At 48.6% G+C, this 13119-nt stretch overlaps 1 protein-coding gene across 1 annotated transcript in view; it reads left to right on the top strand.

Annotated features, from left to right (window-relative positions):
* The window catches only part of tjp3 (tight junction protein 3), a 19963-nt gene extending 6864 nt beyond the window's left edge, over window positions 1–13099 (top strand). Inside the window, exons 6-30 of the mRNA XM_060066497.1 lie at window positions 175–278; window positions 653–842; window positions 956–1028; window positions 1171–1271; window positions 2190–2277; window positions 2690–2875; window positions 3103–3206; window positions 3604–3688; window positions 4475–4590; window positions 4797–4896; window positions 5394–5473; window positions 5585–5654; window positions 6066–6130; window positions 6324–6387; window positions 7203–7359; window positions 7549–7657; window positions 8080–8299; window positions 8720–8916; window positions 9038–9133; window positions 9240–9319; window positions 9616–9826; window positions 10140–10240; window positions 10915–11553; window positions 12096–12145; window positions 12248–13099. Of these exons, the coding sequence (XP_059922480.1) occupies window positions 175–278; window positions 653–842; window positions 956–1028; window positions 1171–1271; window positions 2190–2277; window positions 2690–2875; window positions 3103–3206; window positions 3604–3688; window positions 4475–4590; window positions 4797–4896; window positions 5394–5473; window positions 5585–5654; window positions 6066–6130; window positions 6324–6387; window positions 7203–7359; window positions 7549–7657; window positions 8080–8299; window positions 8720–8916; window positions 9038–9133; window positions 9240–9319; window positions 9616–9826; window positions 10140–10240; window positions 10915–11553; window positions 12096–12145; window positions 12248–12362 (3401 nt within the window). The 3' untranslated portion in view covers window positions 12363–13099. The remainder of the gene's footprint in view (window positions 1–174; window positions 279–652; window positions 843–955; window positions 1029–1170; window positions 1272–2189; window positions 2278–2689; window positions 2876–3102; window positions 3207–3603; window positions 3689–4474; window positions 4591–4796; window positions 4897–5393; window positions 5474–5584; window positions 5655–6065; window positions 6131–6323; window positions 6388–7202; window positions 7360–7548; window positions 7658–8079; window positions 8300–8719; window positions 8917–9037; window positions 9134–9239; window positions 9320–9615; window positions 9827–10139; window positions 10241–10914; window positions 11554–12095; window positions 12146–12247) is intronic.
* The last annotated feature ends 20 nt before the right edge of the window (window positions 13100–13119 follow it).

Below are 13119 nucleotides of genomic sequence, written 5' to 3'. Positions count from 1 at the left end.
ATAACTCAAAATATGCATTAGACCTTGACTAAATATGGCTCTTAGAGGATGGTTAAAAAAGTCAATGTTTGACCGCCAGCGTTGGAATAGTTTTGAGTGTACCTTTTTTAATTTTTGTCCTAAGAACCCGTTCATGTTGATTTGATTTGTGCGTGGCGTGTTCCTGTCTATTAGAGTACGGATTGAAGCTGGGAAGCCAGATCTTCATCAAGCACATGACCGACACGGGCTTGGCCGCCAAGGAGGGCACCTTGCAGGAAGGAGATCTCATCCTCAAGGTACGACCCTGGGGGGGTCGGGCCCAATATGGCCGACGCTTCACATGACGAAGCGCATCATGAAACACCTGCATCAGCACTGACTGTACACACGCTGTATTTAAACATCAACTGCTCGAGTATTACTATCATTAGTTCTCCATATCAGAAAATATTAATCGTAACTATAAAATAGAATTGTATGCAATTGATATCAACCTTGTTTATATAATTTCTAGTTAATTCAAACGCATAAACTTTGCTGCCTATATCGTTCCATGAACATGCTCTTAATTTTAATTAATTTTATTGACCAAAGTATCCGAAGAAGAAGTTACTCTTCATCAACGGCATTTTCCGCATTAAGACGAATGTCTTGGTTGTCTCTTCTCCAGATCAACGGCATGACCACAGAGAACCTGTCCCTGCTGGAGACCAAGCACCTGGTGGAGAAGAGCCGGGGCCGGCTCACCATGACGGTGCTCAGAGACAGCCGCAAGTTCCTGGTCAGCATCCCCGAGGTGGTGGACAGCGCCCCCAACAGCGAGGACGACCGTCGCCACGACAGCAGCTCCGAGCTGGAGGGTGGGTCGCCGCGGTGATGAACGATGGAAGTCTGGGATCAGTGACTCTGTTGACCTATCTTAGAGGAGAGAGAGAGTGCTTATGGGGTTCTTTCTACATTTTTTGATTTCCAGACATTTCGGACCTTGACATGGACATGCCTTCTCCAAAAGAAAGAGTTTCCCGGCATCCAACGAGAGCACGAAGGTACGCGAGCGCACGAACACGAACACGAACACGCACGCACAAAGCCCTTTTCTCCTCCACACATTCTCTTTTTCAATGTTATGAAAAATAGCAAAAAGGTCTTATTATCTGATTTCTAACTGCTGTTCTTCTCCGATGGTAGAACACGAACCCAAGTCCCGCCTCCAGCCAAGTCCCGAGACTCCTCCCCCGTACGCTCCACCCTCACCAGGCCTGCAGCCCGGCCCCCCTCCTCTCGCAGAGGTCAGTCCTGCAGCCCCCCCACCAACACCACCCACTATCACCACAACAACACCACCCCCCTACCACAACACCACCCACCATCACCACAACACCACCCACCATCACCACAACAACACCACCCACCTACCACAACACCTCCCACCATCACCACAACAACACCACCCACCTACCACAACACCTCCCACCATCACCAGAACAACACCACCCACCTACCACAACACCTCCCACCATCACCACAACACCACCCACCATCACCACAACACCACCCACCATCACCAGAACACCACCCACCTACCACAACACCTCCCACCACCACCACAACACCACCCACCATCACCACAACAACACCACCCACCTACCACAACACCTCCCACCATCACCACAACTCCACCCCCCACCACCATCCTAACATTCACATAGTGAAGGGGATGGAGGTGTTTGAACGCTCAGTGCCTGCAGTATCAGAGGGTGGCGTCAGCAGGTCACTCCCGCGGCCCGGGCGTGTTAACACTGGGACTAGTTGGCAGGAGAAAGTGTTTGTCTACCAGAGCTTCAGCTCCACAGCGCTGTGAGAAATCACTGCACCGTTCCCTGAGGTTCCTTCGCCTTCTGTGGCAGCAGAACCTGTTTGCCTTCCTGGAATTGCCGGGAGGGAGGGGGAGGGAGAAAGGGAGAGAGAAAGGGAGAGGGAGAGAGAGAGCGCTGGAGAGATCCTAACAAAGACAGGCCGGCAGATGTTGTTTCACACAGATTCACAATGGGACGTTGATCTGCAATAACGTGTGTGTGTGTGTGTGTGTGTGTGTGTGTGTGTGTGTGTGTGTGTGTGTGTGTGTGTGTGTGTGTGTGTGTGTGTGTGTGTGTGTGTGTGTGTGTGTGTGTGTGTGTGTGTGTGTGTGTGTGTGTGTGTGTCTCCAGCCCTGAGTGAGTCTGAGTCGGACCACAGTCCCTCCCCTCCACCTCCCACCCGGAGAGGAGACACCATCGATACAAGGGATAAATACAAGTGAGCACAATCCTCCTCATTCCAGGATTCTTCTTCGTTAAGAATACACACTATAGTTTAGGCCTCTTACATTGCACGTAGTTTGTTAAACATTAACCCACTACAAACGATTTTGTGTGTTTTGTTGATGGATGACTATTGCTTTGTCATTATTCTAACTAAATGGTTACTTGTTCTGCTACTGCAAGCACGGCCATTGTTTCGACATCTTGTCTCTCTCTGAGTACAAGTTTCATGAAAACTGTGTTAGCGGACCTTAGCACTGGCCATGTGCAAACAAACCAAACCTCACTACATGATGTAGAGAACGGTCCTGATCATGATTCTCTCTCTCTTTCTTTCTTTCTTTCTTTCTTTCTTTCTTTCTTTCTTTCTTTCTTTCTTTCTTTCTTCCCCCCCCCCCCCTCCCCAGGAGTCTCTCCGGTCTGTCCATGCTGCCCGACCCCCGCTCCTCCCCCATGGCCCAGAAGTGGGCCCCCCCCCGCACCACCTCGGCCGCCTCCAAGCCCCGCAAGCCCGTCTCCGAGTCGGACTCGGACCGGAGCGTTTCCCCTCCCCGCCTGCGGCAGGAGAGCCCCCGGCCCAACTCCAGATACAAGTAGGGAGACCCCTCAATTCAGCCCCCCCCCGTTGACCCCCACCCCTCCGTTCAGCCCCCCCTGTTGACCCCCCCCCACCCCCCCCCCCCCCCCTTCCGTTCAGTTAAAATGTGATCTGAAACCGAATCGAGATTGGTAGCTCTGAGGCTGGACCAGAGGAGAATGGTCTGAGGCTGGACCATACTTTATCTGACCCCCCCCCCCCCCACCACCCCCCCTCTTCCAGGGTTCTCCCGGACCTGCCCCTCCCCGTGATGAGGGCGTCCCCCATCAATGTTCGCCAGGAGCCCCTACGCCGTGTCAGCTCCCCGGTCAGAGCACCACCCCCAGGTCGGCACGCACGCACACACGCACGCACGTGGGCGCACACACATCATTCATGTGTTCAAGGCTGATCACTTATCTCAGAATAAATATTTGGATTCTGCTACGAAAGAACACCGAGAACAGAGTGGCTCTATGAGTACACTGCCTGAATTTGTTTGGGGTTTGTTTTTTTTGGGTTTGTACCAAACGATCAAAGCTACCGCTAGCTCATGTCACCGCTGTCAAACGGCAACCCTCTCCTGATGCACTCCTCTCAATCACAGCTTCCTCAATCTTGAGACACATTTTATGGAACTAACCTGTCACACATGACCAGTATACCAGATCAGGGCAGGGCAGGATGTGATTCATCCACCTGATGTAACCCTTTACCTCTCTTCTCCCTCCCCCTCCACCACAGACTCTGAGTCCGAGTCAGACGAAAGCACTAACTACCCGGCGAGGCAGGGCACACACTACAACCAGGACTCGCGGGATAAATACAGGTACAGATGATTGTCTGTCCCGCCCCCATCTTCTAGCCCCGCCTCCATTCTGCTATCCCCTCCCCCAAGCCTTCAACACGACCAGGGGAGAATTATGCACTCTGACCGCTCAGATTTACATGGGCTTATAGCTTGGATTTTTTAGCTTTTTGTGATATCCGCTTAAATTACTCACTATTGTGAGATTGTTAATTTGTTAATATAAATTGATTTTTTTGCTGAAATTGCTTGTTTTTAAAATTTAAAAGCCTCCTAATATTATTTTTTTGTTAGTTTTGATATTTTTTTGTGTTGGACTGTGTACCACGTGATATGGTGTGTATCTCTGTTGACTTTGTGAGCTGATTTTCAATGACCAATAAAAATAAATGTGAATTACCTTGAACCTCTTCCTCTACTGTATGTGGCCATGTGTTGATGAGAAACGGGACATTCACCATTTCCCCTAATTTATACGGAAACGCTTTTAAAATTTCAATTGAACATCAGTTTGATAGATGTGTTTCAAAACCAAAACAAAGCACTATCCGGAATCAAACAAGACCGCGATTGATCTCAGTAAAAACCGATAACGAATCAATTGGTATTGAACTCAATGATATTCTGTTGAGTGTTAAAGATGTAAGTCGTCAACGGGATCGCAGCCCCGCCAAACGCTGAGGTGAATATGTAATACTTCATCATACTCATCGTCTCATCAATAATCATACCAGCCACCGCCCTTTCCAAACGTCACTCAGGCCTTGTCATCTTCCCTCACTCCCACCTCCCTGTCGTTTCTTCCAGAGTCCTCCCAGAGCTAGCCACCGCGGTGGCCCCGAAGGTGGCCCCGAAGCTGGCCCCTAAGCCCCGCTCCTGGTCACCACCCACCGCCAGCGCCTTCCCCACCTCGCAACAAAAACGTGTGTGTGTGTGTGTGTGTGTGTGTGTGTGTGTGTGTGTGTGTGTGTGTGTGTGCTTTTTATTTGATGCAGATATTAGCATTTCGAGCTAGTTCTTGGTTGATCGTAATGGCTGCCTTCTTTTGATGAATGTACTCCAATCGTAAAAAAATGTTGGGGTTGTTAACATCTCTATCATGCGATGGCATGTCGTTTTTCCTCTCCAGCCGCGTCGGACTCTGAGTCGGACGTGAGCTACAGCTCGGTTCCCCAGAGGAGGGGGTCCTCCGAAAGTGGGGGGTCGCACATGCTCCAGGAGCGCTACAGGTGAGCTCTCCCAGCGGGCTGCCTTCTGCCCACCTCGTTCCTCAAAGCTCTAACCCTACACCCTGGCCCGACGTCTCCTGTTCCTCGTCATACCAAAGCCAATGAAACCATACATCCGTCGTACACAGTGTTTAATAGAACCCTGAGGTCAGAGCGACCATTTTGAGATGCTGTGTTTGTTATCTTGATCTGAGATACGTTTTTTTCATGATTGATCCAAAACTCAACATTTTGGCTGCTTGATATTTCAATGGAAAATGGAAAATGAAAAACTTGTTTGATCCCGTGCTTGGTTATGCAACCGTCTGAGTGCACGGATGTGTAGGGCGGTGACACACCATGCTACCACACTACTCGTTGCTCTGGCTGAAACACTCAAAGAAGCGTCTCCACTCATACATACATGACCTCGAACTGCATCACATGACTTGTCTCAACGTAGATGCAAGATCAGTTGTTTTATACCCCCCCCCCCCCCCCATCTCTCTCTCCTTCAGGGTGTTACCGGAGACACAGTCGGCCCCGCTGAGACACACGGCCTCTAAAACCTCAGCAGCAAGCAGACCTACTCAGGACGGTCTGTACCCCCCCCCCCCCCCCCCTTCCTCTCTAACACGCGTGCTCGTCTCTCCAGGGTGATATCAGCCCCCTTAACCCCCGCAGTTCTGCTCCTTCTCCTCTTGTACAGATTCCTCCGGGTCCGACCAACTCCGTCATCTCCGGAGGTCTGGCAGTTCGGAGCCAGGGAGCCATCACGGGTAAAGTCACACCGAACGTCGCCAACGCACTCGAAGAGACACCCGTCGTCCGTCGTTACCCGTTTCCCCTCATGTTGAATATCGAGGATTAAAACCGTCGTTTTAGGAGGAGTGGCGTTAGCTCACAGTGCACGCAATGTGTGTTCAATGTTAGCTAGCATTATCATTCAAAACTTAATTCCCTCGTAGTCTTAGTTTTGTGTCAATAGTTCTTATAGTGTTTATAAAACTAAAACTCAAGAAATGTCTTATTTTCCAACACTCAATCGATTGTTTAAAAGGACGATTTCAATTTACTTCCACGTAAACATAAAACTGTCAAAATTCAGCGTTGATCTATGTTATGTTGTACTGCAGTTGCCCCTAATTTTTATGCTCAGTTCATATTGATCGATCCTGTCTTCTCCGCAGACCCCGTCCGTCTAAAAGCAGCACTTCTAAGTCTGGGGTTTCAGGAAAGAACAAGCCTGTCTCCTGTAGGTATCCATTATGGCTCTACTGCCCTACTGCTCCGTCTGTCTGTCCGTCTGTCTGTCCGTCTGTCCGTCTGTCTGTCTGTCTGTCTGTCTGTCTGTCTGTCTGTCTGTCTGTCTGTCTGTCTGTCTGTCTGTCTGTCTGTCTGTCTGGCCTCATTGTGGCAGTGCATTAACAGCTTCCTTCTCCTTTCAGCCAAGCCAGTGGAAGAACCCCTCTACTCCTTGCCCCCAGATTCCTATCCGACACCCAACGTAGGGTGGGTGTCCGACATTTGAATTATTAAAGCAATGCTCTCAATCAATTGTCATGATTTGGTGATGTGTGTGTAATTGATGTTCAATATGTAGGTCGATGTATACGTCTATATATAGGGGCGGGATATTCTCGTGGTCAGGGTGTACGACTGCAAGCTTTAAGGTACTGGGATTGATCCCTGATGAGTTCATTATCGTTAACGAAAACTAACAAAATAATGAAAACAATTATTATTATTTATTTTTTTAACAAAAAATATTATTAATTAATTAGTATAAAAAAGATATATGTTACTAACTGAAACTGTATTGTGTGACAAGAAAACTAACTGAAATTAACAAAAATTAACTACATTATACACAAATATATTTTGTCCATTTGTCTTTTGTGGATAGTTGTTCATCTGTCCTGAGTGAATAAATTCTTTAAAAATGGCACGATGTTTTGTTGAATTTTTATCACACAATACCTATTCTGATCCTTTTTTGATCTAGAATCTAGAAAAATACATATTACAAAAACAGACAAAGACCTGCCCTGAAATTGATAAAGTCTAAACTAGAACCAAGCACTTTCAAAACACTTGAACCAAACTGAATCCAATTTACAAATGACCTAGCGAATGAAAAAGTTAATTAAAAAAGCCAAACGATAACAACATTGCTGATGACCACATCCTGCCTGCCGGCATCCTTTAGCAAAATGCCCTGACCCCTTCCTGCTCCTTAACGACCTGTATCTGAGAGCACATATATGCATATGATCTTAATGTTCTACATTGGTTCCATTGTTTACGTTGTGCCTCCGACCTCCTAGGTATAGCTCCGACCTGCACACAGTGTCCTTCATCAAAGACGGCAGCATCGGTCTGAGGCTGGTGGGAGGCAACGACGTCGGCATCTTTGTGGGCGGAGTCCAGCCGAGTAGCCCCGCCCAGGAACAGGGGATGCGGGAGGGGGACCAGATCATGCAGGTAAAGACCTCAAACCCTGAAACCAATTCGACCAATCAGAAGGGCTGCATGACTGCATTTAAAAATTTGAAGTCTGAATTTTAAAATGTATGTATTTTATCTATGATCTTATATCTTGCAATGTACTCTATAAAGTCAACGATATGTTATTTCTGCAGGTGAATAAAGTAAGTTATGTTTTTTCTGCAGGTGAATAAGGTGGACTTCAACCATTTCACCAGGGAGGAAGCCGCCAACTACCTGCTCCACATCAAACACGGGGAGCCGGTGGAGATCTGCACGCAGAACAAGATGCACCGTAAGGACCACATGATACTCAACCACCATGTACTGCAATAAACAAGTCAGACTTCTTCCAAGTACAATGTAGCTATGATCCACTGATATGATGTGTTTGTGTGGGCCCATGCCCCCTCATGTAGCTATGATCCACTGATATGATGTCATATCAGTGTGGGCCCATGCCTCCTCATGATCTACTGATATGTGTTTATCTGGGGCCTTGCCCCCTCATGTAGATATGATCCACTGATATGTGTTTAAGAGGGCCGATGCCTCCTCATGTAGCTACGATCCACTGATATGATGTGTTTATGAGGGCCGATGCCTCCTCATGTAGCTACGATCCACTGATATGATACAGTGGCTGTGTTTGTGTGGGCCCATGCCCCCCCCCCCCCCCCCCCACGGTGAGACTAACCGCGGGCCTCCTCTGTGCAGTCTACAAGAAGATCCTCAAGTCCAGCCTGGGCGACAACTTCTACGTGCGGACCCATTTTGACCACGAGGCGGACACCCCCGTGGGGCTGTCCTTCACCCGGGGGGAGGTGTTCAGGGTGGTGGACACCATGCACCGCGGCAAGCTGGGCAACTGGCTGGCCATCCGCATGGGGAACGACCTGCATGAGCTGGACAAAGGAACCATCCCCCACCAGGCCAAGTGAGAGCCCAGAAACTGCTTCACAATTCAGCCGATCTCTGTTGATTTGAATAAGATAATCTGATAATCTGCATAAAATATATAGTAATTATGTGTAGTTAATAAATGGTGTAGCATCTTATCCCAGCTAGCTTCGTTATATAGGGGGAAGGGGTTAGCCTAACAAGTGTTATTGGTTGGCCCTTGGTTCCATGAACATCCTTACTGTACCGACAGCGATATATTGTTTCTTTTCTTCTGATCGATGTACTTATTGTAAATCACTTTGGATAAAAGTGTCTGCTAAATGCCCTAAATGTCAATGATATATGTACATATATATATATGCCTGAAATACTGAAAAGACATAGACCCCATGAATAATGTGCAGAAATGCAAAAGGCAGCATTGAGTAAGGCCTGCTGATGTCCCTCTTCCCAGGGCCGAGACGCTGGCCGTCATGGAGCAGGCCCAGAGGGCCAGCGGGGAACGGCAGGCCTCTGGGCCCAGGGCCGAGTTCTGGAAGCTGCGGGGCCTCCGGGGGGCCAAAAAGAACGTGCGCAGAAATCGGGACGACCTTCTGCAACTCACCATCCAGGGCAAATTCCCTGCTTATGAGAAAGTGCTTCTCAGAGAAGGTTTGTGTTTAGTTTCCTTGTTGCTCTCTGAGATCACATATCCTGGATCAATGGTTTTATTCATAAACACCCTCTGTTGACCTCTTGGATTAATTTTGAATGTTGACGTTCATGTCTCCAGCTAATTTCAAGCGACCAATCGTCATCCTGGGTCCTCTCAATGATATCGCCATGGAAAAGCTGGCTAAAGAAATGCCTGATGAATACGAAGTGGCAGGTTGGTAGACTTATTGTATTCATACCGTTAAGGTCAACGGTTAACGGTTTTATTTTTTTGTTCCTACACTCTCCTGTAACGCGTTTCCTCTTTTGTGGTCCATCAGAGATGGTTCCCCGTAGCGGTGGTGGTGACAGTGCCTCCACGGTCATTAAACTGGACACCGTCAGGGCGATCGCCGAGAAGGTGAGTCGTTGGACGTGGAAGTAGGACTGTATTGATTTCGACGTTCATCAACATTACATTTACATTGAGACGCTTTTATCCAAAGAGACTTACAACAAGTACATTTGTCAGGAGAAAGAGAAACAATATATTGCTGTCGGTGCAGTAAGGCTGTGCATAGAACCAAATGCCAAGCACTAGCAATTATTAGGTTAGAATTAATTAAAAGGATCTAATTAAAGGATCTAAACAGAATCATATGAATATGAGCTTCTATCTCTGTGAAGAACAAGTTGTGTTGATCCGGTCTGCTGCAGGACAAGCACCCCCTGCTGGACATCACGCCCACTGCAGTGGAGAGGCTGAACTACATCCAGTACCACCCCATGGTGCTCTTCCTGGACCCTCACAGCCGCAAGGACATCAAGGCAATGAGGCTGAAGTACAGCCCCAACTCCAACAAGAGTTCCAGACGCCTGTACACCCAGTCCCTTAAGATTAGGAAGCACTGTAGCCATCTGTTCTCAGGTACCGCTTCTGTTTCAAAATTCAAACTTTATCAGATGGACAGCCATAATCGTCTGCTGAGTCCAGGTTCTGCTTAGATCTTCCTTTCTTTCTATAGTTTAAAGTTTAAAGTAGTAGCAAGTTCTTCTATGTCTATTTATTATTGTCTCTTAAGAATTGTCCGTGTACAGAATTATCTTGTTAAACCACACATCCGATAATTAAAATACATTGCCGTCTTTCCTTAGTTTTCCCCTTTCGTTCTCTCCTGCTCTCTGTGTGCCTCGTTGCCGTTGAGATGAGTCTGAGTGTGTTCTCCCTGACTGTGTTCCAGCACGCGTTGACCTGCAGCCGAGCTCCAACGTTTGGTATGATATCCTTAAAGACAAGATCCGTCACCAGCAGGCTAAACCAGTCTGGGTGTCTGAGGTTACGGTGAGCCGCACTCCTCCCCTCCAATATCTCTCTCTCGATTTCATTCCTGTGTGGCACCTAAAGAAGTAACGCATTTCAAAAACAAGGAATTGGTTCCCCACGGTGGTGGTGGAGATACTGCCTCTGGGGTCATTAGACTGGACACTGTCTAGACTCTGCTTAACCTCCCTCCCTTTCCGATAAAAGTGTCTGCTAAATGTAAATGTCAATGTGAGGAAAGATGTACAGTATTTGTGTGCTCAATGGGGCTTCAGCAAAACTAACAATTGAAAAAGTGTATAGCAGTGTACCTGTCTAGGAAACTAGAACTCCCTTGCAAAGTTCGACAATACATTTGTGTCTTGAGTGTGACAATGGGCCCTGGGATGAACACGATGAATATACACCACGTCATGACCATTCCTACGTGTGTAATCATCGCTGCGTGGGTGAGCTTAACTCAGGAGGGGGAGAGGGTTTACTTGTAACCTGAACTTTGTTAGTTCGATCCCCGGCTCCTCCTAGCTGAGTGTGGAGGTGTCCCTGAGCGAGACGCCTCACCGTAGCTGCTCCCGACGAGCTGGCTGTCGCCGTGCATGGCTGTTAACTGTGTGTGAATGTGTGCATGAACCGCTGTAAGTCCCTTGGGGTAAAAGCGTCTGCTGACCGCCCTGCATGTCGCCGTGTTCCTCCAGCTGGAGAGCGGCGCGGAGCAGGACCTGGACACGCTGGACCAGAGCCACTCGGACTACCTGAGCGCCGCCAGCGACCTGGAGGACACCGACGGCGAGCCCTTCACCGACGGCGAGATCTACACGGACAACGAGGACCTGGACGAGGCCTTCCCCGGCCAGGGGGCCGCCGCCGCCGCCGCCGCCAAGATCCAGCGCGGCCGCGGCACCTCCAGCGCCCTGGCGCGCTCCTCAGAACCCGCCCACGAGTCCCTCTCGGACCTGGAGCCCGTCCCCGAAGCCGAGACCTACTCGCTCCGGGAGGTGCCGCCGCTGATGCAGGTGCCGGAGCCCCGGCACCTGCACCATGAGGTGGAGGAGGACGAGGACGAGGAGGACGACCGTAGCTCCCCGCGGCGCGCCGAGAGCACCAGCCCGCAGGACAACCGCTCCCACCGCAGCTGGTCCGGCTCGGACGCCAGCGACGCGGAGCCGGCGGGCCGCGGGACGCCGGCGGTGTCGGAGGGACCCCCGGACTTTGTGGCCCCCGATCCCACGGGGCGGGGCGCCGGGCCGATGGAGGACGAGGGGAGGGAGAGCGAGCCGGAGAGGGAGAGCCCCCCGCCTGCCTCGCTGTCACTCATCGAGGAGAAGCTGCAGCAGGTACGTCACGTCGGGGACGCGGGATCAATGCCAACGCGCGTCCTAGAGACGGTCTGTACCCCCCCCCACCACACCCTCTTACACACTTATTGTGTGTTGTCGTTTCTGGCACTTAATGTACGCACTTATTGTGTGTTGGACGTCCCAGCACTTAATGTACGCACTTATCGTGTGTTGTACGTCCCAGCACTTAATGTACACACTTATTGTGTGTTGTAGGTCCTGGCACTTAATCTACACACTTATTGTGTGTTGTGCGTCCTGGCACATGACAATACACAAACAGAACTTAGCATTGTGTAGCATCTTATCCTAGCTGTCTTGGTTGTATACAGTGAATCGGTTAACCTAACAATTGTTAGTTCTTGGCACCTGATTCTGTGACCATCTTTACTGTTCCGACAGCGATATATTGTTTATCTTTCTTCTGACTAATGTACTTATTGTAAGACACTTTGGATAAAAGCGTCTGCTAAATGCCCTCAATGTCAATGTAAAGCACAATGTTGTTGTAGCCCTGGGTTAATAATGGTGTCTCTCAGGCTCGCCTGGCCGAGCCACAGGAGAAGAAGTCTTCGCCCGCCTTCATCGTGTAAGTATCAGCTCGCTGTGCCTCCGAGAGATGGATTCTCCCAGAGAGGTGTCTGGTGGTAACCCTGTAACCCCTGGTAACCCTTCTCCTCCTCTCCGATAGGCTGGCTCATCACCAGGCACTCCAGTACCGGCGCACGCAGATCCGAGGCAGCGACAGCTCGAATGACGAGGAGGAGGCCGATGACGTCGAGTGGGGGCCTGCAACCGAACTCTAAGTTCTGGAACTCCACGGAACATTGGGTTTTTTCGAACCCAACTTTATTGACAGGTTCCACGTTGCAGAGTCCATTGCGCAATTCCTACAGTTGATTCCCACCGTGGTCAACTGGCACATATGGAAGGAGGAGCGTTTTCATCTAACTGTAAAGCCAACGACGACACTCCCTTTGAGAGATCAATTTATTCAGTTTAGAAGATGGTGGGCGGCCATGTTCATGGTGCATATCCAGGGTATGATTAATTGGACGATGGTGTATTGATTGCCCTTTTTTTTTTCATATCCAAAGAAATATTTTATTTGATCAATGTAATTATGAAAATGTCCTTTGTTCAGTTTTTGTATTCATGCCATAAATGCAAACAATGGGTATTGTTTTAGATTGTTCTAATAAATTCTAGTTTTATTAAACCTATTGAGATTATTCATTACCGCTGTATTTTAGGATTTGTATTAAATACTTGCATAATAATGTTGTCGATTTCTTATAGCAAAACGGGCCATATCCATGTTTAATTTTTATGTTTTAGCAATTTTTGTTAGCATCGTATGCTATTCATGGGAAGGTGTGCCAAATGTTTGGTAATCTGCCACCACTTTGGGTCAGAGTAAATAATCTGCATTCCATTTTATTGTCGTAGTCGCATTTTACCAATTAATTAGCATACCAGGTGTACCCACTCTAGCAATATAAAATAATTCAATATACATTTTTATAAAATATTCCAACACTAACCATTTTTGTCTCTAAATCA

Source organism: Gadus macrocephalus, chromosome 12, assembly GCF_031168955.1.
Source record: "Gadus macrocephalus chromosome 12, ASM3116895v1".
Taxonomy (NCBI): Eukaryota; Metazoa; Chordata; class Actinopteri; order Gadiformes; family Gadidae; genus Gadus; species Gadus macrocephalus.
The sequence above is the reverse complement of the archived record's forward strand: the minus strand, read 5'-3'. Positions and strand labels throughout refer to the sequence as shown.